This window comes from Ochotona curzoniae, unplaced genomic scaffold (genome assembly GCF_017591425.1).
Source record: "Ochotona curzoniae isolate NIBS_2020 unplaced genomic scaffold, NIBS_Ocur_1.0 scaffold_4683, whole genome shotgun sequence".
NCBI classification, from domain to species: Eukaryota; Metazoa; Chordata; class Mammalia; order Lagomorpha; family Ochotonidae; genus Ochotona; species Ochotona curzoniae.
The window spans coordinates 28,484,527-28,510,749 of record NW_024467121.1 but is presented as its reverse complement, the minus strand read 5'-3'; the positions used below and the strand labels follow the sequence as shown (position 1 = coordinate 28,510,749).

The 26,223-nt window shown below is 38.9% G+C and overlaps 1 protein-coding gene across 2 annotated transcripts in view; it reads right to left on the bottom strand.

Annotated features, from left to right (window-relative positions):
- The window catches only part of HEATR1 (HEAT repeat containing 1), a 44,443-nt gene extending 18,494 nt beyond the window's left edge, over positions 1-25,949 (bottom strand). Inside the window, exons 1-22 of one of the 2 annotated variants that reach the window (XM_040968207.1) lie at positions 25,810-25,949; positions 25,139-25,311; positions 24,656-24,872; positions 21,741-21,882; positions 19,173-19,274; positions 18,630-18,770; positions 17,808-18,019; positions 17,518-17,651; positions 15,982-16,084; positions 15,002-15,112; positions 14,510-14,627; positions 13,522-13,626; positions 10,603-10,698; positions 10,199-10,287; positions 9,389-9,600; positions 8,939-9,060; positions 8,109-8,300; positions 6,640-6,823; positions 6,355-6,491; positions 5,115-5,307; positions 2,724-2,893; positions 2,237-2,395 (exon numbers count right to left, since the gene is read on the bottom strand). In XM_040968207.1, coding sequence (XP_040824141.1) covers positions 2,237-2,395; positions 2,724-2,893; positions 5,115-5,307; positions 6,355-6,491; positions 6,640-6,823; positions 8,109-8,300; positions 8,939-9,060; positions 9,389-9,600; positions 10,199-10,287; positions 10,603-10,698; positions 13,522-13,626; positions 14,510-14,627; positions 15,002-15,112; positions 15,982-16,084; positions 17,518-17,651; positions 17,808-18,019; positions 18,630-18,770; positions 19,173-19,274; positions 21,741-21,882; positions 24,656-24,872; positions 25,139-25,280 — 3,081 coding nt within the window. In that variant the 5' untranslated portion in view covers positions 25,281-25,311; positions 25,810-25,949. The remainder of the gene's footprint in view (positions 1-2,236; positions 2,396-2,723; positions 2,894-5,114; positions 5,308-6,354; positions 6,492-6,639; positions 6,824-8,108; positions 8,301-8,938; positions 9,061-9,388; positions 9,601-10,198; positions 10,288-10,602; positions 10,699-13,521; positions 13,627-14,509; positions 14,628-15,001; positions 15,113-15,981; positions 16,085-17,517; positions 17,652-17,807; positions 18,020-18,629; positions 18,771-19,172; positions 19,275-21,740; positions 21,883-24,655; positions 24,873-25,138; positions 25,312-25,809) is intronic. The other variant, XM_040968208.1, reaches the window with a different exon arrangement.
- Positions 25,950-26,223: the final 274 nt, after the last annotated feature.

Below are 26,223 nucleotides of genomic sequence, written 5' to 3'. Positions count from 1 at the left end.
AAAAGTCCAATGATGACCTTTCAGAGGAGAGGACAGCTGACAGCCCCCCAGAAGGCACTCTAATCCTCTATGGCCCAGAACATACAAACTAAAATTGTAGAGCACAAAATATTTTGTAGCCCTCCCTTATGTGTTCTGCACTTCCCTAAAACGTTGTTTCAACTTAGTTTAACTAAAATCAATATTAATTCAAATTATGTGCACAAAGTTTTTAACAACTAAACCACAGGCCGGCAAATCATGGCTGGTAGGCCAAGTTCTCTGGACCACATGTGTTTCTAAGTTTTGTTTACCCGAAGCACGGTCATGCTCATTTATTTACATCTTGTCTGTGGCTGCCTTTTTGACACATTGGCAGTTATAACAGAGACTATATGGGATGAAGTGAAAATATACTGGGGTGAGGGTGGGAAAACAGCATTACATCACAGCAAATCAAAACACTGCTTATTACACCAGCATCCTTTACTGCAGCAAGCTTCAGATCCCTGCTAACATGGCTGGGAAAGCAATGGAAGTTGGCCCAATTACCTAGGCCAGAGCCTTTAGTCTAGACCAGCCCCAGTCATTATGGAAGATAATCAGCAGATGGAAGATCTCTCTCACCCACTCCCTCTCTGTTACTCTGCCTGTGAAAATAGTCAGGGGAACAGTTCTAGAGCCTATTCTAAAAATATCAAAATCTGCAGATGCTTAAGTCCCTATATAAAATGGCCATAACACTGGCATACAACCTACACACATCATTCTGTGTACTTTAAGTCATCTCTAGATTTCTTTTAACCTATGCAATGTAACTACTATATAAAGAGACCAGTGTAATGGCTCAATGGCCAATCCTCCCCTGCAAGCACCAGCATTCCAAATGAGCGCCAGCATCCCATATGAGTACATGTTTTAGCTGTCCCAATTCCCATCCAGCTCCCTGCTTAAAGCCAGAGAAATCAGTGGAAGATGTCCCAAAGCCTTGGGATCCTGCACCCTCCTGAGAGACCTAGAGGAAGTTCCTGGTGCCTGGTTTCAGATCAGCTCAGTTCTGGTTGCTGAGGCCATTTGGGGAGTGAACCAGTAGACAGAGGGTCTGTCTTTGTCTCTCCTTCTCTGTAAATCTGTCTCCACCCCAATATTTTTTTTCCACTGCTATTCTTTTTTAATTACTAATTACATTGCACTATGTGACACAGTTTTACAGATACTGGGATTTCCCCCACCCCTCCCCAAACCATCCCCCCATGGTGGATTCCCCCACCTTGTTGCATAACCACAGTTCAAGTTCAGTTGAGATTCTTTCATTGCAAGTATATACCAAGCATAGAGTCCAGCATCTTATTGTCCAGATAAGTTCAACAGCTTGTTGGGGAGACCTTCTCTGGTCTAAAGGTCACCCCAATATTTTTTAAAAGCAGCTATTATACTGCATTATTTAAGGAATAATAACAAGAAAAATGTCTAAATGTTCAATAGAAATAAAATCTCTCCATACCATCACCCAGGCCCTGGTATTTTAATTACTGTTATTACTGACTCCAAACCAATGGAAATGGAAGAACCACTTGTCCTTACCACAGAAAGTCTAACAACTCCTAATCAAAATATATCAGGGGCAACTCAGAGAACTGCTAAGTATGGTCTATTTGCTGATACCAGCAGAAACAATCAAATGTTTTTGCTTCATTTTACCCATTTTAGTTCTGTGGTCAGGTCAAATGAATGTGCATTTTTTGGGAATACTAGGATAAACTTTTTTCTGTTGATGAGCAAATACCAAACACAACTAAAACAAAAAATTTTATAGTCTCTTTTTGCTTTTTTTTTTTTTTAAATCATAGGCATCCTTCAGAACATTGGAAAGCTATGGAAAATGCACAAACATATTATTCAAAAAACAAACTATTTTTTAAACTCTTATATCCTAATTATTTCCCTGAATAAAATTTTCATTCAAAAAACACACAAATCACAGACCTTTATTGGTAGTTAATCCCTGTGAGATTTTAAAATCCATTTAAAACCAAGTCAATGAGGTAGGGATAACCTTAAAAGTGAACAAAAAATAACCAACATGCGCCTTCTGTATTTGTAACTTTTTCTCTACCACAACTCTTGTCTCTCAAAACAGCAGGAAGATCACTTCTGGGAGCATAAGTGAAACCCTCACAAATGCCTTGCGCATGCAGTTATAGCCATTCTTTAGCAACAACAGATGGAGCGTACAATCCATTCAATTTATACATACCTCACTGTTGACATCTTCAAATATTTTCATCAAATCTTTTGTAATATAAGATGGACAACTACATACACAATGCAGTAGATTCTTCAAAGTTTCAGACAATTTCTGTTGAGATTTCACTTTCTTTTCTTTTCGTAATTTTTCAAAAAAAGTAGCTAAATCCTAGAAGACCAAAAACAAAGTTAAACAAAAAAGGGTAGAGTACAAAAGCTAAATGACTAATGATGGAAGATTCTTTCCCAAGTAAAGGCATTACAGGTTTTTAGCTTACTATGAAAAACCAAACCTTGGCCCAGTGAAAAGTTACTGAAACTGAAATGTCTTGCTATCTTTAAGAAACAAGAGGAGAAAGACAAGCAGATAACATTTTAGCTTATACTTTCAATGACTTAAGTCTGCCAAAATCCCCCTGCCAAGTACCATGTCAAGAATGGAGATGTATGCATAGACATGCACACACTCAGTTATCTTTGCTAATTAATGAGTTTACCTGCACTACATAGGCGGCATCTGAGGTGATCTCCTCTGCTTTAGGAACCAAATGATCTATCACAAGTTGAAACGGGGATATCACTCCACTGAAAGCCTGGAGACAGTGGACAGCAGCCCTACGCACTTCTTTTATGGGGCTCCCCAGATTAGTGAGTAGAGATGTCACCACTAAGACAGAATGGAAGAAAACAATAAGCAGTAGTTTTTAAAATAACAGGACAAAAATTTTAGTAGTACCAAAGGTAGGAGCAAAAGTTTCTCTTTCAGCACAAACTCTCACCAGATATTATTTAATTATTTGTTTACTAGTCTACAAAAATGCTTTGCTTCCAGTTATATTCTTTTGAACATATACACAAGAGTGTCTGTTCAACAAATACTCTCACATCTCAGTGTATCCAGGAAGTATTTTTCACTTATAGACATATCTAAATCAAAATTTCCCTTGTACTTATAAAGAACACCATGATATTTTATGTAGTTTTAAAACTTCTACTTTGCTGGAGCCAAGCACATTGACTCAACTGGATAAGCCTCCCATTTCCAAGTGCTAGGCTCCCATATGGTTATTGATTTGTGTCTTGGCTGCTCCACTTCCCATCCAGCTCCCTGCCTGCAGCCTGGGAAAGCAGTCAAGGACAGCCCAAAGCTTTGGGATCTCGGTGAAATACCAAGAGGCTCCTGGCTCCTGTCTCTGGATTGGCTCAGCTCTGGCCATTGCGGGCATTTGGGGAATAAACCAGCAGATGGAAGCTCTTTCTTTGTGTAACTCTGCCTTTCTAATAAAAATAAACAAAACTTACAAAGAAAAAAAAAACATAAAAAATAAATCCAACCCTAATACTTTGCTAGTAAAGTTTCCAATCATTTTATTTTAACCTTTTCTGTTGCTCAGAAAAACTATTCCTCACTCTAAATGAAATTTTCAAACACTGATTTATTTATTGAACTAAAAGAAGCGGGCCCAGCGCGGTGGCGCAGTGGATAGTCCTTGCCTTGAACCCGCTGGGATCCCATATGGGCGCCAGTTCTAACTGGCGGCCCCATTTCCTATCCAGCTCCCTGCCTGTGGCCTGGGAAAGCAGCAGAGGAAAGTCCAAAGCCTTGGGAACCTGCACCCGCGTGGGAGATCCAGAAGTTCCTGGCTCCTAGCTCTGGATTGGTTCAGCTCCAGCCATTGCAATCTCTTGGGGAGTGAACCATCGTAAGGAAGATCATCCTCTCTGTCTCTCCTCCTCTCTGTATATCTGTCTTTCCCATAAAAATAAATAAAGATCTTTAAAAGAAGAAGAAACAACAGCCAATAAAAGACAGAGTATTTGCTGGTCCATTTCTCAAATGGTGGCAACAGCTGGTTAAACCAAGCTGAAGTCAACTCTGAGAAATTCACCTGGTTCATCCTTTTGAGTGGCAGTGGTCCAAGAACTCAGATCATCATGTGCCACCTTGCCAGATGCATTAACAGGAAGCTAGATCAGAAGCAGAGCAGCCAGGACTTAAACAGGTACTCTGACACTGTATCAGCATAGTAAGTCAAAATTTAACCTGGTGCATCACAACATTGGCCCTTCAAAACAAATTTATATAGAGACATTATAAAGCAAAAAGCAATACTCAGAGAAACTATACACATACATCATATTTTAAAAAAAAAATTGGGCTGGATTTGTGTGGCAGGTTAATTGTGCTGCCTGTAGTGCCAGCATCCCATTTGGGCACCAGTTCGAGCCTTGCATAGTTCACGCTAACGTGCCTAGGAAAGCAGTGGGAGACAGCTGAAGTCCACATGTACCCATGCACTAAGATGGAGCTATGACTCCTGCCCTCTGCCAAGCTGAGGTAGCCATGTGAGTAAACTAACAGCTCTGCCTTTCAAAAAACACACAATATATACACATATATTCAAATACACACACATATGTATATTTGAAAGGTATAGTAACAAAGATCTTCCATATACTTTATTTTTTTTAAGATTTATTTATCTTTACTGGAAAGGCAGATATATAGAGAGAAGGAGAGACAGAAAGATTTTCTGTCTGCTAGTTTACCCCCAAGGTGGCCACAAAGGCAGAGTGAGTCAATCTAAAGGCAGGAGCCAGGAGCCTCTTCTGAGTCTCTCATGTGGGTACAGAGTCCCAAGGCTTTGGGCCATCCTCCACTGCTTTCCCAGGCCATAAGCAGGGAGTGGGATGGGAAGTGGGGCAGCTACAAAATGAACCAGTGTCCATACAGGATCCTGACACTTAAGGGGGAGGACTAGCCAATGGATCTGTTACACTAGGTCCCGTATATACCTGCTGAAGTTATGTAGTTTTCCAAACCGTATAAAGCACTTATAGGGAGAGCATTATCAGTTAGTCATATGAAGCAATGCTACTTTCAATACCTGGAGAAGACATGGATGCCAGCTGGTGCTTACACTCTATCTTCTGAGACGACAGCACTGCACAGGCTATATAAAGAGTTTGAGTGTGCAGTACTGCTTTCACACTGCAGTTAAGTGGATTTGAAAGGCTAGAACTGTAAGTCCATAAAACCGAAAAGAACTTGAATAATTGAGAAATATCATCCAGATGTACCTAATTAAAAAAAAAAGTAAAGTTTAATTCTTACCCAAGTATAGGTTGTCTTTTTTTCTAGGATTCAATTATAAAACACATCTAAATGGTTTTGTCTTATCACCTGAAATTATTCCACACTTAATTTTTTTCAAAAGATTTGTACACACGTACACATACACACACACACACACACACACACACACACACACACACACACACACACACACAAAAGGCAGACTTTTACAGCGAGAAGGAGACACAGAAAAAGATCTTCCTTCCACTGGTTTACTCCCGACATGGTTGCAACAGCTGCAGCCGAGCCAATCCAAAGGTAGGAGCTTCATCTGGGTCTCCCACAAGGGTGTAGTGTCCCAATGCTTTGGGCCATCCCCAACTGCTTTCCCAGGCTACAAGCAGGGAACTGGATGGGAAATGAAGAACCGGCACCCATATGGGATCCTGGCTTGTGAAAGGCAAGGATTTAGCCACTACCCTCTGCACTGAGCTCTATATTTGATATTTTAAGCTACTGGGAAAGATGTCATTGAAGCATGACACTCAGTAAGTTCACTGTGTGCCTGAAAACACTGAAAAATGATGACACGAAGTAGAAGACGAAGATGAGAGTAGGATCTAGTAACCATCAGTAAGAAAACACTGACAAGATGGAAGCATAATGTCAACTATTGGTGTGGAGAGAGCAAGTCAGACAAGAACAAGAACTGGAAACATGGAAGTCACTTGTGCCCAGGGTAAGATCTCCTAACTTTGCAAATGCTAAATAACCTCTGTCAATATCAGCTTTCTCATTTGTAAATGGTACTAATCAATTACACTGGAATTCTGTGATTCTTAAATACAGTAATGGCCTATGTGGTATGCTCTGCTCAACCTACTGATTGGTGTTACGATTACAGTACTGCACTCCAGAGCTAGTGTTTATCATCAAATACTGTCTAATGCTTAAGTCTATTTTTCTTCCCACTATAAACAATCATAACTAGCATAACCTACAATACCTTCTTAAATGGAAGTGTATGTTTGGCACCAAAAACAGTCAAGTACCTTTTTCAAAAGTTTCATCAGAACTTTGAAATGGGAAGCATAAGAACCCCAAAGTATCATCTCAAAGAGCCCAATAAGCAAGCGCAGATAGTTTCTGCTGTCTTCTTCCATTTGTTCAGGGTTCCACCATGTATCATCTGTAGAGACATGGAGAGAAAGAAATGCCACACAAACCTATGTGAACACATGACTGGGAACTTTGTATTCAACGCAGAGGACAACTGAACAGCCAAGAATCTGTTTCGCATAGTATCATGGTTAAAAGAGGCACAGGGTGTGTCTTACCTTTAGGAAAGGATTTAGGAGCCTTTAGTGCATAAATAAAATTTTTCAGGGAAAATACAAGTAAAATGGAATCTTCCACCGCAACCCTCTGGGCCCCATGGAGCTGTTCTACATAATGTGCCCACAGCTCCACTGGTATCCCTCTGTCTATCATCAGTTCATGCTGCCATTCAGAGGGGATTTCCTGAAATGATAAAGGAAACAAAAGGTAGCAAAGACTTAAAAGGTTCCAAATATCAATTATATCAGTGGACTGCAACAAGTGTACAAGCTCTTTGCATAATACACAGAATTTTGTCCGTAAATGGAATTAAAAGATAAAATTCATTTTTGGTACATAAAAATTGTGAAATCTACTCTATAAAAGAATTTTGAGTAAAATAAGATTAATAGCTTTTATCAGATTCCTTTAGAGATGTAACTGCTTTCATAAGAAAAGGCAAGTAAAATAAACATTGCTTCATTTTGTCGGCTTTATCTCAAAACACTATCCCCCCTCCCAAAAAAATTCTATTGAAGTAAATTTTGCCCATCAAGAAGAGGCTAGGACTAAAAAGGCAGGTTTCCAAACAGAAAGAAGAGTCAAGTTCCACTTGAATTTTAATGTGGATGTTATGTTTTCACATTTTCACTGCTCATCTGAAAGTACATGAAAAAATCTGAACATGTAAATGTTTCTTATGCAAATAATTTTTTTAAAAGTAACAAACACAAAGGTTTTGAAAAAAAAAAAATCACACTGTAAATGCTAAAAGGGCCTAGGAAAATAACAAAAGAGACTGCACAGGCTATACAGAGTAATGAGCTGGAAGGAGAATACACCAGAGTCAGACTTGCAAGATAATGTCTTTAGTGAGGAAGGAGATGGCAAGATTTTAACAAACAGTGGTTATAAAATCTAAAGTTCATGTAAATGTGAAAAACATGAATTTCATTTAGCAAGCTCTGTAACGAGAAGGCCCCTGAAACCTGTGAGGGAAAATGAAACACTAATGTATATGGAGATTTTAATGCAAATAAGCGTGTTATCTCAATATATGGTAAAAACATAACCAGTTGATCATGCTCTTTATTAATACCATCCAAAACAACACTGGGCTACAGAGATTCAACTCTAATGTTATATTATAGCTCTATCCTTCAGAAATAATAGGATGAAGTACTGTTTTATTTAAGCACTGATATAGCAAGTGAATTTTTCCATCACTAAAAGTAATTAAAAAATTGCTTTACTCAATGAAGACAAAAAGAGGAGAAACAACCTTCAGATATGAAACACCACGTTTCTGAAATTCAATGAAATCTGCAAAAATAAAAGCCTACATAATTCATTCCCCTAGTGCTACTCAAGGCTGCCTCACAAGTCATTCAGCTGGTTTCTTTACATGAGAGATCTCTGCCAGAGGTCCAGTTCTCTGCTGTGATGGAACGACAGGACAGGCTCTTATGACTCAGTTTTCAACACTCACCACGGCAGTGATGACACTTTCAAATTTCTTTATTTTTTTCTGCAACCAACTGAAGACTCTTAAGGCAAGTGGGAAGCGAGTTCCTTTTAAAGATGAACAGCAAGAGACAAGCACAGACATAATCACATGAAATGCCACTTTCTGTTTCAGGGTAGAGGCCTCCTTCTCACCAACACTTATTAAATCCTCCACCTGGAAAAAGAAGCACATTACATCACCACCAGTTCTTGATTTTCACAAAGCAACTTTGTCTATCTCAGGCCCATCTCAGGTATCATGTTTTTCAGGAAAATACAAAACCTTCAAAAAGGCAGCAAGCCCTATGGAATTGTATAATGGGAAATTTTTTTTAACAAGCAGCAAGCACTTATTTCTAAGTAATTACACAAACAGATTCTACTGCACATAGCTGCATCTAACTACTGATAAATGGATTTATGTTGCACATTCTAATACCTTTACAAAGGTCCACTTACCAAGGCAAAAGTAAACTTTTCTTCTTCTAAATAATGATTTGCTTTTTAAAACAATGACAATGAGTGGAAGAAAGGCAAAAAAGCACACAATCTTCCTCATCTAATACAGAATCACATCACAAAAAGGATATAAAATTAAGAGATTTCAAGTACCTGGCAGACATTATTATACAACACTGTACTTATTCAGAGCAAAAAAATGAAAGTAGTCAAGAATGTAAAGATAGGAATAGAGATAGTAAAGCAATAGCTGAGAATCTAGAAGGAGTCTAAGAAGGAACCTGGTGGTGGGACAGGAGGGGAGTGGTGGCAGTGGTGGCGTTGGGGTCGGGATTGGTTGGCCAGTACACCTACCATCCTTAGTGCTGAAGAAGGATCTCCTGAAGTTATATTGTCAGCCAACAACCGAATCATCTTCTGATTTGCTATACCAATTAATTTTCCTGACTTTGTGTTTTTGATCACATTTTCAACAGCTGAAAAAGGTTATGAATATGGAGAGCCCCTTTGTCACCAACACACACAGAATCATGGGAAACAAGAATTTAGATCAAACTTATTCTATTTCTCTACAGAGATTTGTTTTTCACTTTTCCTTTTTATACAATTCTGAATTAATGTGTGAGTCCATCATATATCTTTTATATTATCAAAAATGTTTAAAAATATTGCTGGCATATAATAAACATAATTTCAAATAATGAATGCTGCTAAATTTTAACTGTATTTATTTTTTTAAAAAGTTTTGCCTGTTTATTTTTTTTTAAAAAAACCAACTAAAAAAAAAGCCTCAATTTTTCTTACCTTCTTTCCAGCCTCTTAACAAAGGGTGTAATGAACAAATTCCTGACTTTGATAAATAGTTAGCAATTTTCATCTCAGCAGATTCCATATTATCATTAGTGATGATCATAAAAGGCAGCAAGTGCACAACCACCTGATTTGACAACTGACCACTCTCACTTAATACCTCTTCTTTAATTAGTATATCAGCTGCTTTCTCAAGTATCTTAGACCTAAAAGAAATGGAAGCATAGCTGGTTAAAAAATAATTAGAGATATTCAGTAGAAACTCTAGTCTGCTAAGATCCATGCCAAGAAAGGCCAATCCATACACCAATCTACGTATGTGACAGAAAAAAGACATGTTCTCATCCTATAAGCAAGTTACTTTTACTGGTATAAATCTTAGACATAAAAAAATACATAACCAGAGCTCATCAGCTACCTCTGAAGATACCACTGCTTCTTAACTGATTTTTTTTTTAGTATTTCTGCATTGTACTCAGCTATAATTATATATAATTACATAAAGCTGAAAATTAGAAAACACTTTCCAGCCTATTTCTCAAATTTGGTATTTTACCATGCATTCCATACTTCCGTTTTATAAAGAAAAACTTCCAAAGAATAATGAATAAAGAATAATGAGCAAACACAAACATTATTTGGCAATGCAAGAAAGTTTACATTATGGTTGATTCAAAAGTATGACCAAGAAGTAAAATGATGACATATAAATAGCAAAAATAAAATAGAGTGAGGAAAAAGCCAATGTGACCTTGACACAAGGACCTTATTCAAGCGTCAGTATGTGGAGAAATGAATACATACCATTCCCTATTTTTTGGGAGCTCTGCTCTTTGAAAGAGTCTCAGAAGATTTGTAACAGTCACTTCTGAACTAAAGTGTTGTTTGAAAATCTAGAGAGAAAAATAGCCATGTGTGAATACTTTCTTCATGTATGGTGCTTTTAAGATACTTTAGAAAATAATGAATTATACAGAAATTCTCACAAAAAAGTGGCATCCATGAGACAATTTTCCATGGTCCCAAATATATTCAAAGGAACACAAACATTTAATTATTCCTATGAACTCAAGAGAACAGAACTCCAACAGGAAGAATAGTTTCAAATATATTGCTGCCTAGCTAGAACACAGAATCTTATGTTTTCAGAAAGGTAAGAAAGTCTTTATTCGCCAAATATACATTCAACAAAGAACTAATTCACTCACCTCAAAAGCACTTATAGCTGAAGAAATAACGTCCACGTTATCATCCTCTAATCGGGCTAAAACAGCTTCTTTAATGAAAGACTCATCAATACCCTCCTGAGCAACACACCAAAGAAGTTCATTAGGTTGTTGTTAAAAATCTTGTAAGACTTTCTGCTAAACAGAAAGCACGGTTTTCAGAAAGGCATTCTAGGATATCAGTAAAAATCATAGGCACTGGCCTGGATGAGAAATCAAACACTCTAGAAGCAGCTCATCTACCGTAATATTTAGTTCAGACTTTCTTCACATTTCCACTGAAAATATGAAAAACGTAAAATTCAAATGTAATTTTTTAAGTAAGGAGTTTATCTTGTTAAAATGAGAGCACAAGAGCCGTATTGTGGCATAGTGAGTAAGCCACCACTTGGGAAGTCTGTGTCCTATACTGGAAGGCCAGTTGAAACCCAGTTGCTACGCTTCTGATCAAGCTTCCTGACAATGCACCTGTGAAAACAGCAAAGGATGGACTTAACACCTGGGCCCCTGTCACTCCCAGAAGAGATTTGGCTCCTTTCTCTGACCTGATCCAGAACTACCTATAATGACCATTTGGAGGGTGAACCAATGGACAAGAGATCTCTTTTTTTCTCTGCTTTTCAAATACATCTTAAAACTAACAAAACAAGTTGGTTTTTTCCCACCATGTACAGATAGGGTGGTATGCAGGTTGATTCCATACTGTGAGTTGTTATATACTTGGTTTCTTTTCTTTTTTCAGTTATAAGAAAAGAGAAACAGAAGCTCAGCTTATGGTAGATGCCTCACAAACATGTCCTTGTCATTGTAAAACTCTAGGTGCTAATCACAGTCAACTTCTATTAGTACTGATTTGTGTAAAGCACTGACATAAGTCCCTAATCATCCAAAATCATTTGGGGTAAACACTACTCATACTAAGTTAAAGAGTTTCTTGTAAATGATCAGACAGCTACTGACTGGCATAACAAGGATTTAAACTTCTTCTATCTATCTGATTTTCCTCTGTTTTTCCTCTATATAGATCTGCCTTTCCAATAAAAAAAAAATCTTAAAACTGTATCTTTGTCTTTCCTTCTCTCTATAAATCTTCCTTTCCAATTAAAAATACATAAAACTTAAAAAAAAAAAAAAGAATCAGATGACCCTGTTAGCAATTCGTGAAAGCTACATAATTTGTGACAGGCCATAATAAAATCAAAGCAACAGTTCTGAAAATATTATCGACCACTTTTTAGTATTTGTAGAAGAGGTAAACACATGAGAGACAGAGAGAGACAGTTTGCATCTGCTGGTTCATTTCCTAAATGCCTGCAATGGCCAATACTGGGACAGAGTAAAGCTGGCAACAGGGAATTCATTCCAGCTCTCCCACACCGCTGAGACAACAGCAGCTGCCTCTGTGGGCCTATTCTGGTAGGAAGCTGAAATGTGGAGCCAGAACTGGGCATGGAACCCAGGCACTTAAATATGGGTCAGTGTCAAATGCTAGACTAAATGTCTACCCTACATCAATACTTCCTCACAGAGTTACTTATTTATCTATCTATCTGAAAATCAAACTCAACTCCTTAAAATATAGAAGACATAAACCAAAAATTTAAAACAAAAACAAATTCTAAAAAAGCTTACAGTCTACAAGCATACATTTAAAAAAGCCTTACAAAACCAATAAAATTTAAACTGAGATGAAATTAATGTAACCATTGTTGATTAATGGAAAGTAAATCCCAATTATAGTATGAACTAGCAAGTTTACGCTACTGTGTGCTACGGTGAAACTAAACACTGTTACCACTTTCTTCTAGTTCAGGAATTTTCTAAATAGGCAAATCATGGTACATGATTTTATATATTACTTACAGGAACACTCCTAATTATAACTACTATACCAGAATCACATGAATAGTACTTCCCATTCATGATCTGAAGGCCAAGTAAAAAATAATTCACAAACCTATCCATTCCAAAGAAAAACTTTAAGAAAATATTTTATTGGCAGCAATTGTGGAATAACACTGACAAACACTGTTCTTTTAAAAAGATATATTTACCTGAAAGTCAAAGTTACTGAGAGAGAGAGTGAGTGAGTGAGAGAGAGAGAGAGAGAGATAGATAGATAGATAGATATCTGGTTAGCTCACCAAATGGCTACAATCACTGGGGACAGGCCAAACTGAAGCCTAGAACATGGAAATGTACCAAATCTCCCACATGGGTGACAGCGACCCAAGAGTCTGGACAGTCCTCTGCTGCCATCCCAGCTGTATTAGCAGGGAGCTAGATCAAAAGCGGAGCAGACAGGACATGAACTTGTGCTTATGTGGGATGCAGCAATGTAGTTGCAGTTTAACTCACTGTGCCACAACTCCCGCCCCACACATGCTCTATTGCAACAGAACGGCAATCTCTGTTTCATTGGCATAAAGCAACATTTATAATTTACTAAGCTTCTGTAATTCTTATTTAAGCTATCAGAATTTTAAAAACAGAAATCATGGAACAGTGTCTGAACACTGTAACATCTTTCAGTTGTCAGAAAATACGCCTTAATATGAAACTGAGACAATCAAAATAAATTTCCAAACTTAAAAAAAATTCTGATTATTTTGTGCCTTTTTGTGAATTGGTCTACACATTCCAATTTGGAAATTGGTGACCTGAAGCTAAACTAATAATGTATGTGGAAACATATGAAAATAGCTGTTAGTAGGCTGTAATTTAATATAATAGCCACTGATATATAAAAACCTAAATTTTAGACCCAACTACTCTCATTTGCTTTTCTCAGTTTATCTCAATAACTACACAGCACACATTCTAGACGGTTACTTCTAGAGTTACTTTAGAGTTACATGATTTATCATAAAGGAGGAAAAAAGAAAGTTATTTGACACAAACCTTTGATGACTTCAGCTTTTTCAGCTGATTAACAGCCAAAAGTCTTACAGGGGCAAGTGGGTGATTCAGACTGAGCATCAAAGAGGTGTTAGAATCTGCTAAAAACTGTAGGGTCGAACAAAAATCAAATGAGTTCATTTAATCTCAGCAGTCTATGATCAAAAACAAAATTTGGACAAAGCCACCTGTAACCGTGCAACATACTCAGTAGTAACTATCAGACTGCCGAAGGGAAAGCAAAGCCAAATCCTTGTCTCCAGAACATGAGCTGCACACAAGAAACAAGTCTGTAATGTTAACAGTATAATGTTTTATACTACTTATGTGGATGTATAGTTTCAATTCAGTGAAGTAAAAAGCCCTTATATCAGCACTTAACTGAGCACATAAGGCAATTCATCCAAATTATATCAAACACTGGTGCTCTACTTCGTAATTTACTTTATTTGTGATGGAAGGAATCTATGAAAGATTTGAAGATGTTGTATCATTGAAGATGAAAGTCTAGTTTTTAAGGAAAAACTAAAAATCACATTTACCTTCACAGTATCAGTCTGAAAATTAACTAAGATTTTCTGCTTAAAGCTTTTCAGTATAGACTTATAGTTCAATCAGCAGAAAATTTTTCTAATAACTTAAATAGCATATTTGTATAGTGAGTACTACTCTAGACAGTACAGACTAGGTGAGAGCTAAGTAACACTATAAATCTTCTGGTTTATATAATAAGAATATATTATAATAACCACCTTCTGGTTATTATTCCCAAACAACACTTTTCCTAAAGTCACTGTCACATTCACAGTTATATGAAAATTACTGCACCTCTTCAATTATCCTGTTTCAGCCTAGAGCCTTACTTCAGGTAACAACGTCAACTGAATAGTCTCATCTTGCTGCAAAATTCCTCAAAGATGGGAGTAAAGTAGCAAATTTTCTTTATCACACAATGTTACCCTAATTGTCACAATTCCTCTGGAGAGCATACCTGATATTTTCCTCCTCTTGTAGTCAGAGAAATAAATCGGTGAAAAAGCTCTTGTTTGTTTAGATCTGCTATTTCCTTTAACCGTTCCTCTAAAACAACATCTAATGCTCCAGGATATCTGGGAAGAATAAAATTATTAACCACATACACCATATATGTATAAAAGACAAACAGTAAAACCTTAAAAAAAACTTACAGGGATTGAGACTACAGTTTAACAAACAGTATATGTAAGTCCCAATGATATTGATCAAGCTTACTACTGTAACTATTCCAAAAACAAAAATAACTCTAAAAATTGCTCTTAACACCATGGTAAAATATTTCCTCTTAAACGTCAAATATAGTTAATGCCTACACCTATCTCTTCTCGAAATGGAGTAAGAGTCATGCCTTCACAATTTACTATATTACAGTGTGATTCGTGGATTATCTTTATAAAATAGGATGCAAACATTAAAAAAGAACGCACACATACACACACAAACGTACTTGCTTTCCAGAAGTCTGATGAGTGGAAGAAACTGCTCATCAAGCAGATATACTTTATCAGGATCAATTTCTTCCTGTGAGCTATATGAAATATACTCTTCAAAAAGAAGGCTGTAGAAGATAATAAATATCAGCAGACACGAATGAGAATTACTATGTATTGCCTTTTTGATATGTGCTGGGTGCTTAAAACACGTTACCTCCAACTTCTATACCCATAAAGGTTTAAACTGTGATACTTATACTATAAGGAAACCAGGGTATACAGTCTTCCAAATTGCCAATTAATCAAAAGAGAACAAAATCAAAAGTGAATATTCACTGAGTCTTTTGTGTCACAAAAAATAGTATGGGATTTTAAACTCTAAATCCCAGTATGATTCCAGAGCTTTGGGTAGGTCTTCACAAGTATGAACTTAATTCAAACTAATCCTGTGAAACAAGGAGCACGAATGAGAGATGCATATGAGCAGAGGTATCTTCCAAATTTTAGAAAAAAAAAAAAAAAAGATCCAAATACCTCCAGAAACTCAAAAGCCTATAGACAACCCCAAGATCTAATTCTTTCATAGTATTAAGCTGCTGCTCTTTTAATTAAGAAAATAACTGAATAATCTTCATACAAAAAGAAATAATCCACTCCATGCCATCACTTTCTAACTGGTATTTCTAAACACTGAGATACATTACTTCAGGCATGATTCTCTTATTAATAGAAAAATTTTACCCAGAGAAAAATTGCATTGAGTTGTAATCCAACATTAGTTTAATCATTAATCTTCCATTATTACCTAGAAGCAGTAAGAACAAGCAAGAATAACACTTATTTTTTTAAAGTTCCATAACTATTGTATGAAATACCCATGATTAATGAGATGGCATAGACATTAATTAGTAATACTAAGAAACTGAAAACAAGCCATAAAGTTTATTAAGCCACAAAAAATGTAAATCAAAACCACTCCAAAACAATAGCTTACCTAGCCAACAAATGGTCTAACTTGTTGTTCAGTGTTATTTTTGTCAATATAGCTTCTAAGTGTGTCTTGTAGATTTGACCATCTGTCTCTTCAGTTTCCTCCTCTTAACATACAATAAATTAAAACTGAGTTAGAAAAAAATTTTTTGCATGCTCACACTACAGATGAAAATAAATTTGCTTACAGAATAAAATATTTCTAGGAATACTTTTACAACATTGCCATTGATATCTAGGTCCTCCCTATTTTAAAAAAAAATGTATTCTACCTCTTTAGTTGCCTGTATTTGCCAAAGCCTTTTTGTAACAACCCTCCCCTTTATTTTGCCTCAATTCTTCTGTATTTTTAAGAAGTATTATTATGCTTATATCAATGAAGCAGACATGTAAAAAATTCATACTCTTTGGGTCTGCATTGTGGCAAAGCAAATTAACCTGTTGAATACGAGACCAGTATCTTACATATATGCGTATTTATTGCAGTCCCAGCCATTCCATTTCCAATATCACTCCCTGTTAACATGCCTGGGAAAAGCAGTGGAAGATGGTCCAAGTGCTTGGGCCCCTTCACTCACATTAGACTCACATCAGACTACTATCTCCTGTTTTTGGCCTGGTGCAATTTTGGCCATTGAAGCCATTTGGGCAGTGAAGCCACAGATGGAAGATCTCTCTCTCTCTGTAGTTCTGCTTCTCAAACAAAACAAAACAAAACAAAACAAAACAAAACAAAAAACATGGTCTTTTCCCAGGTCACATAAGAAGGCAGTGGAAAAGCTGAGCTGCAAAATCATACCTCAATACATTATCTTCAAAAACAAGCTACATTTTCATTCAATACAGTCTTAAGGAACTAAGAATTACCAATTTATAGTCTGAATTTACCATAAATGTAGGATCTGATACCAGAATCTTCCTTCAAAGCCTAGGACATCACTTACCACAATAAAAATACAAAGAATATACTATTATTCATGTTTGTAATGTTTATGAAATACATGTTTGAACCAAGATTTTGCTATTCAACCCTTACATTTCAATAAGCAAAATTCTAGATGTTTTTCTTGGTATTCTCCAAGTAGCAATGGGAACAAAACTTTCTTTCTATAAACATTGAAGGTTAATGCAACCATTTTCTAATCTTTTTTTTTTGCTTTATTTTGTAATTTGGAGTTTTTTTCATGAGATGTTCTATTTTTCATGATTAAAAAAATTCCGTTATATACCCACATGATACAGAAAGTGTTTACTTAGTAATGTATAAAAACAATCCCATTTCTAATGCAAGGACTGTTTCAGAACAGATGTTTTAAAAAGCAAATTTTAGAAAATTTCTTAACAAAATCTCTCTTCAACTGTTTCCCCATCTTAGGTATTTCCCGCTGGGGGGGAAGGGGAGGAAGACAAGTTACAGAAAACAAGTAAATAGCAGAAATTTAAAATATTAAAAAGCTATTAACCAAGATGTGTTTCCTATTTTAAGTGCATTAACTTTTTGAGTGTACATTTTTTAATACAAAAATGTGAAGCCACAGACCTGTAACATGACGAACAACAGAAACCACCAGATGGGGAAGCATGTATCGCAGAAGAGGACTGATGTCATACGTCTCGGAAATCTCGTGAAGTATTGTAATGAGATTAGGAACATTACACAGGTGAGGGAATGGCCTTTAAAGAAGCAAGTACAGATGATACTGACTTCACAAGTCAGACCACAAATGGCAATATAGTTAAAAATAGTACTATCACTTATCTTACAAAAAAGTACTCAACAGAATTCCATTCACCTCTAACTGAATTGTTTCTCGACTTAATTGTACATACTTTTTCCCAAGGCTCTCTGGCTTCTGTCTTTGTAGCAGCACTATCAAGCAACCTAAGCCATCCTTGATCAAGGAAGGAATCTTAGTCAACGTCTTGATGATCTGCGATGCCAATGAATTAACAAAGGTATCTTCCATAGCCACTTTCACACAAATCTGACAGATTATCATGTATGTTGCAGCTCTGTAATCTGGCAAAGACGATTTCAATCCCTGAATATTTTTCAAAATACAAGGAAAAATGATATAGTTTTCATTTTTTTTTTTTCTACTTAAACTTCATTTTGCTCTAATCAAAAACATTGGGAGTTAGAATCTGCTCCACCATTGACCCCTTTTTCTGAATGGACTTAGAGAGGAGACACGTTTTTTAAATGACAGATGGGAAGTGCCTCAGGAAGCCTCCCAACTCAGACATCCAGGACACATCCCAAGAACCAGTAAGCTCTTCTCTTAAACGAAAGGAGGGGAAAGGTCAATCAGACCTTCACTCTAACAGAAGTCACAACGTTAAGAGGCTCATCATGCCTTTCAAGACTGTCTACTTCATTCTCTTTCCAGTGAAGTAAAATGTCAGCTAATGAAACAAAATTGGGAGAGAGTGGCATTGCCACATAACCAAATTTATCTTTACTAGAGTTCTAATTAAGGTCTCCCTGTGATTTAAGAAAAATTCCATTTTTTTAAATCCAGAGACTAAATCCCATTAGTCACATAAAGTAAATTCTCAGCTTAAAAATACTTCTGTCTAAATGAAAATTTTAATACCAAATAAACTTCCTTAAGTATGAAATAAGCTACTTTACACATGAGCAGAGCCAACCTTTTGGATATATGGAAAAAGTTTGGCGACTATGTTGTCTGATACATTCTCAGCAGCTACTAGAGCAGACACAATGGTAGAAGCATAAAAAGCCAGGAGCACCCTCAACTGTGCTGAGCTTCCTGGATGTTCAGCAAAAACCTGGAAAAGGAACACAAACAAAACACATTGAAGAGTGAAAGGCCAGTTAGATAAAAGCACAAAAACATTTATAGCTCACTTGGTTTAATTCTGGCTTGACAACTTTTTAACTCCATGCAATACTGAACAAGGAAAATGACAAGAAAAAACTGCCTAATGATCCTCCTGATGTTCTTTTGGAGGGTTTCTTCTCTAAAATGGTCAATGTAAGTGGCAAGGAATACACATTTATTTTTGTGGAAAAATATCTCTGGTGATACTCATTCTCGTATACCGAAAAGATCATTTAACAAATTTTGCAAAAGTACCACTATTACTAGGGAAGCATGGCTTCTTCACCTAGACCAGATAACATGATCAAGAAATCACACATTTATGAAAAAATATACTTAATATACTCACCTTCACAGATTTTGTCACGAGACTACAAATAAAATCCATGAATCCAAGATCTTTGTAGCAGTGGGTAATCAAAGTTCCTCTGGCTAAAGGCACTCCAGATTGCTGTTATTAACAGAAAGAATAAACTATTAAAGATATTCATCAGCTAGTCATTATTTTAGAGCATCTGTCCTAGTATAATCTTCACACTGCTGCAGTTCATAAATATCACCTCTTCTTATAACTGGTGGTGGTAGTGAGATAAAAATTGACAGTCTTTAGAAAGTCCAAAGAGGTGGTCAGCAATGCAAGGTACTCACTAAAAAATGCTTATTACCCTGTGTTCCATTTTGTTTTGCATCTAAGTCTGGATCCTCAGAAATCTTGGTCATCACACTGGTTGGATTTGGTTTTTGAGCCAACATGTTATGACCTTACGCTTCTTTACAATAATGCCAATAACAGAAACAGATCAGAAGTCTGAGCAACTTACATTGCTATTCCCAGCACTAGCACTATACATTGTATGTATCAGGTGCTTAATAAAAACTGAACAGATCAATGACAGAAATTTTGAAGTGAACTTTAATAGATTAGGGGCATTAGGATACCTACAATACTCTTAAAATATCTAGGGAGTAGAAATATCTAAGTTTAGATCAGGTGAAAAATTATCTTGATGCTGAGGAGAGCTGGGGATAGCAATTTGGTTGGAAGTTTTACCAAAGCTTCATAGTCTTGCAGATCGCTCAGTTCAAGAACTTTGCATCTAAGCTCTTCACTGTCTTTCCAATTCAAAATGCCCTATTTCTTTCCTATTGCTCTGGTCCCTGACTTCATTACCATTATCACTTTTTAAGCTAACTCTGTGACAGTTGGTTTCCAAGCCTGTCTATGCCACCTTCTGCCCTCCTTCTAGCGTGTGTCACCATGCAGCAATGTTTTAGTCTTTAAGATTCACCTACTGTGCTATATGTTGCGTAGTGCTAATAGTTAGTTCCCTTTACTACAGTGATATGCTATGCAATTATATTGGCCCTTCTTATTAGACAACGATCCTTTTATTTATTGTAAATTAACTTCTACCATCTTCTTTAAAGCTCTAATTATTTCTGGAATACCTTGAAGCTACCTTATTGCTTAGTTTCCTAAGCATTTTCTCCTGTTCATCACCTCCATTTTTAAAAAAATTTCAGTGCAACCTACAATTAGAATGGGAGAGGGCTGTTTGGGCATAGCCATAGCATCAGCTGACAGAAACTGGCGCTGGGGCCTAATCCCATCAAGTTAAACTGCACAACCACCTGGAAAGTGCACAATCCGGGAGAGACCTGGGAAGGAAATAGTGGGTTCCCCCCTCTTGGGTTATCACTCCCATGGGAGAGCGCGAGAACTAGGACAGGGGCTAGGGTAGCTAGACAGAGAGGCACTCAACCACACCCGTGAAGGCTTGATTGTTGAGCTGGTTAGATGGATCCAAGCTTCAATGCCATCTGCCACGTACGAGAGCCAGGGGGGATGTGGGACAGATTGGACTGGTCTGCCACACATATTGGCAAGCCAGGGTAGGGGGTGGGCCTGGTGGGGGTACTATGGGCCTCTCTCATCAGGATGCAGCTCCCACTGGTTTCGGTGAAGACCGAGTATGTGCTGTGCAGAACCAGGCTGGACTGCAACACCCATTGGTTCCAGTAGAAGGTGGGGCTGAAAACAGAACCAACCCAGCAATTGCAACCACCAGCTGACCGGGTGATGGACTGTGCTGGGCCCTGTGCTTGCTGGTGCATACAAGTATCTGGCCTGGAAACACCTCAGACGAAGTTTCTTTGGTGATCTCCCCAGTTGAAATGCCAGATTCAGAACCCAAATCATGAAGGGACAGAAGATGGAACAAGTTAATCAACCACCTCAGCAACAAAATACCGGGCAAATAGACGCTATGATGGACAATGTCAACTAATGGATTTTTCAACAACCTCATCATGTTTGGAGAGGCAAGATTGGCAGCAATTTCAAAACTGGTGACCTATTGAAACCACTTCAACGAGCATCTCGGAGCATGCCCCACATGCGGGACTTGGGGTGGGTGGGAAACCAGGTGGAACTTCTCCCTCAATATCCCCCTCTACCTTAGATATATGAAGGGAACAATATGGAAATAATAGTCTTACCCACTTTCCTGTAGCCCTTAACCCTTTTTGCCCAAATTAACTATGTAAAGATTGACAAAATAAAAACAATCATTATTTAAAAAAAAAAATTCAGCTCAAACATTAAAAATGCCAAGTAGTATGACATAGTGAGAAAACATTTTAGCATCAGAAGAGGATTCATATCCCAACTTTGTCACTTTAAGATTATGGAAGCTTTGGCAAGAAGCTTTTCTGAGCCTGTGATCATCTGTAAATGCAGATTTTCATAAGAGTTTCATAAGAATATAAATCCTCCAGGCTGATGTCAAACACTAAATAAAAATATTAAGATAACATTTAGACAAGCCATAGGACCACCATGACTTCATCTTTTCCAAATAAAATCTCCTAATCAAGACTTGGAACAATTACAGAAATGTCATTTAAACAACCTTACCTTAACTGGTAACAACCAGAACCATTTATGTTTTGGACCACTAATTTTCAGAAGCTGTATAACCCGGACAAATATTCTCGTCTCATGATATGGCAAAACACAGGCAATGAGGCTATCTTGATTATAAAGATGGATATGAAACCTAGAAAAAAAGCAAACAATTCAAGCTGACATAGCCATATATGCATGTATTTCAAGTCCAAGTTATCCATCACTGTGCATGAACTAAAATGGTTATTACCAAACTAACCTACAAGATACTAAGCACTAAAATGATAACTGTCTATTTTGTAGTTAAAGTCCCCTCCCAATATGGTTCTGCCAATTCTCATGGTATTTTTGAAGATTCAATATCAAAAATTATAAACCATTCACTTTCACTCCAGTTCTTTTTTAAACAACTGTTTTACATTAATATAGGTGTGGGACCACTGCAGTCAGACCAATTGAAAAGCAGCTGTTCAATGGGCAGCAAAGCCTCTCTGTATGTTCCACAGCCACCTTTCACAGCTTTCCTAATGACCACTGTTTTGAGGGACAAAAGTTAAACTAAAAAGAAAATCATATAAATACTTATGGCTAAAAAATTAGCAAATTACTACCATATTTAATTTCTGAAATTCATTAAAACATTTATCAGTTTCTATATCATAATAATGTAAGATAAATTAGTTCCTTCAGATACAACAAATCTTCCCTAGTCTTTACAACTTTCTCCAAATGCCTCATTTTTCCAAGTTCTTTTCCTCATTCCCTAGACCAAGCGACCCCTTTTCTGTATCAAGTCTCTGATCCCTTCACAAATACTTTCCTTACAGTCCTATAGCACTCATTGTTTATTAGTTAGTCTTACATATGGCCTGTATATCTCCCTTAGCCAAGATATCACTTTTTCATAAAGCTTTCAACTTCATGAAATTCCGAGAAAGCCACCTACTCCAAGTTTTGTATAATTCTTTTTTTTTCCTCTCTCTTTCAAGATCTACTTATTTTCATTGGAAAAGCAATCAGATTTATGGAAAGATCTTCCATCCACTGGTCCACTCCCCAAATGGCTACAATGCTGGTGCTGAGCCAATCTGAAGCCAGGAGCCAGGAGATTCTTCCAGGTCTCAAAGCCCCAAGGCTTTGGGCCATCCTCTGCTGCTTTTAGGGTGCTGGATCAGAATTAGAGCAGCTAAGATATGAGCTAATGCACATTTGGGATTCCAGCACTTGCAAGGTGAAGATATTAGCCACTGAGCCATTGTGCTAGGCCCTTGCATAAATTTTTATTGCAGCATTTATTTCAAAAACAGTAATCAAGGGCAAACTACTTAACTATATATAGGCTCTAATATTTGTTGAATATGTAATGTACATGAAAAAAAGAAGTACTCCTCACATTAACATTCTACAAATACTTAAAGCAAATTAAATGCTTGGAAAACTTTACAAACCCTTGAAAGCTCTTATTTGTCCTATGAGACCAATGTGATAATTAGAAGACTTTAAACAAAATTTTATTTTCTCAATGACTCATTTGTTTTCTGGAAGGAAATAATATTCCCATGTTTACAACAAATAAAATGGCACTCTTTCTACTTTAAAAACACTTATATACTTTGGGGCCTGGCGCAACAGCGTAGTGGCTAAAGTCCTCACGTTGCATACACTGGGATTCCATATGGATGCCAGTTTGTGTCCTGGTTATCCCACTTTCAGTCCAGATCCTTGACTGTGGCCTGGGGAAGCCGTCGACGAGGTCCAAAGCCTCGGGACGCTGCACCTGCATGGGAGACCCAGCAAAAGCTCCTGACTCCTGGCTCCTGATCAGCTCAGCTCCATTGCAGGTGTTGTGGCCACTTGTGGAATGAACCAGTAGATCTATCTTTCCTTTTCTCGGTAAATCTGACTTTCCAATAAAAAGAAATAAAATCCTTTTAAAATCTGTTAAAACACATATATTCTGAGAATAAACTAAAAAAATATAAGGACCTGGCATGGTGGCTTACAGGTTAATGCTCTTCCTCCAAGTACCAGCATTCCATATGGGTGCCAGTTTATGTCCCAGCTGCTCCACTTCTGATTCACCTCTCCGCTTATGGTCTGAGAAAGTAGTGGAAGATGACCCAAACCCTTGGGACATTTTACCAGTGTGGCAGACCAGGAAGAAACTCTTGGCTTCAGATTGGCTCAGCTCTGGTTGTTATGACTTTTTGGAAAGTGAATCAGTGGATGGAAGATCTTTCTGTCTCTCCTTCTTTCTGTATATCTCCCTTTCCAATAAAAATAAATAAATCTGGGCCCAGCGCGGTAGCCCAGTGGTTAAAGTCCTTGTTTTGCACGCACCAGCATCCCATATGGATGCCAGAACTAGCTTCCCATCCAGTTCCCTGCTTGTGGCCTGGGAAAGCAGTCAAGGATGGCCCAAAACCTTGGGACCTGCACCTGTGTGGGAGACCTGGAAGAGCCTTCGGGCTCCTGGCTTCAGATCAGCTCAGCTCCGGCCATTGCGGCCACTTAGGGAGAGAATCAGCGGACAGAAGACCTTCCTCTTTGTCTCTCCTCCTGTCTGTATATCTGACTTTTCAATAAAAGCAATTAGATTTTAAATAAATAAATAGATAAATCTTTCCTAAACCAGTGTTGTTACTTGGACAAGTAATAAGTATCAGTCCTTGTTCCAGGTGTATAGGAGTAACCTGTTAGAATAGTAAGGTAGACCTCTGAGGTTAGACCATTTACCTGGGGTCTCCCACTGTTCTACTTTCCACTATTTCGAACAATGTGTTTTATAGTAGAAAAGCACACCCAGTATTGTCCCCAGTAGACATTGCATAATCCACCTAATTCTCAAGCTTTCAACGTGTTCTAAGCGACTTGGTCTCTGATGAGCACAAACTGGTGAGGCCCCAGTGACAACATTCTGTTACCTGTGAATCAACCACTCCAGACACTTCTGCGCTGGCTTCAGCAGGAAATAAGGAGACAGATGAATGAGGAATAGCGAGATGTGTTCATCCAGCTGTTTGTTCACGGCTTTGGTCTGCACACTGCGCTCCAAAGTTTTGGCAAGCTGACTGAACAGCGGGGCTTCAAACTGCTCGAAAGCAGGGTCGATGCCAAGCAGCTCTTCTAGGCCAGTGCACCCTGGGGAGACGTGGGCTGCTGAGCAACTCTACGCCAGCAAACTCACCCCCCATGCATCCTGTGCAACAAGCACATCTCACCGAGGAACAGCAGAAGGTCGTACCATCTGATACATGCCCTTCCATCCCAGCCTCACTCCACCTGCCTTCTCCAGCTCCTCCTGGCCACCCCAGCGACCTGTCTACCCCAACTATCTCAGCCCTTGACTGCTCCCTCTCCCTGCCCCTCCAAAGCAACGGCAAGCGCTTCCCCAGGGCTGTCCTCACCCAGGGCGAAGGCGGTGTCCCTGTCGATTGTGGCCGCTTCCTTGGGGTCGAACAACAGCGAGGCGACTTGGTCTCTGGAGAGCAGACTTGGGTCGCTCTGGGGGAGAGCGAGTCTCTGCAGCTGCTGGGCTAAGGACGTCATCTTCCCACCGGCGGGATTCTAGAAACACAAGCTGGGAACCGTCCACGGAAAGGGATAGGCGGCTCCACGGGACCCACACACGCCCCGTCGGTCCCCCGCCTTGCCCTCCCAGCTACGAACAGCGACCCCGACTCCACAGACACCCCCAAATCCCGCGGCCGTTTAGCGACTCCGACTCCAGACACCCCGAAACCCCGTGGCCGTCCAGAGACCCCGACTCCACAGACACCCCCAGACCCGCGGCCGTTTAGCGACCCCGACTCCAGACACCCCGAAACCCGGCGACCGTCCAGCGACCCCAACTCCAGACACCCCGAAACCCGGCGACCGTCCAGAGACCCCGACTCCAACACCCTGAACCCCGGCGCGGCCGTCCAGCGACCCCGACTCCAGACCCCATGAACCCCCGCGGCCATCCAGCGACCCCGACTCCAGACACCCCCAAACCCCGCGGCCGTCCAGCGACCCCGACTCCAGACACACCAAAAGCGCGCGGCCGTGTAGCGCCGACTCGAGGACCCCGACTTACCTTTTCGGCTCCACGCGCGGAATGGAAGTCACCTGAAGCAGCTCCGGCAGCTCCTTAGCGGGAGCCTGCAACTGGGATAGGACTCAGACGGCACCAGCTTCTTACACAACCTCCCACATGGTACCACAGAATTCGGCTCTCTTCCGGAAATCTGAGAACACGCTTCTCAGAGGAACTTCCGGTTTCGAGTACTATGGCGAGAGACGAGGTACAGACTTACCGGAAACGCGCCGGCCTGGCCCGCCTCCCGCGGAGGGCCCGCCCCGCGCGGGGCGGAACTCTGGGCGGTGGCTTCACGCCGCTCGTGCGCGCTCCCGCACGTCGTCTGAGGAGCTCAGCGTCTGGGTGGGTGTTTTGTGTTAAGCCTAATTGTCGGAGTCAGACGTGTAAAAAATACTTTACCAGTCTTTGCTA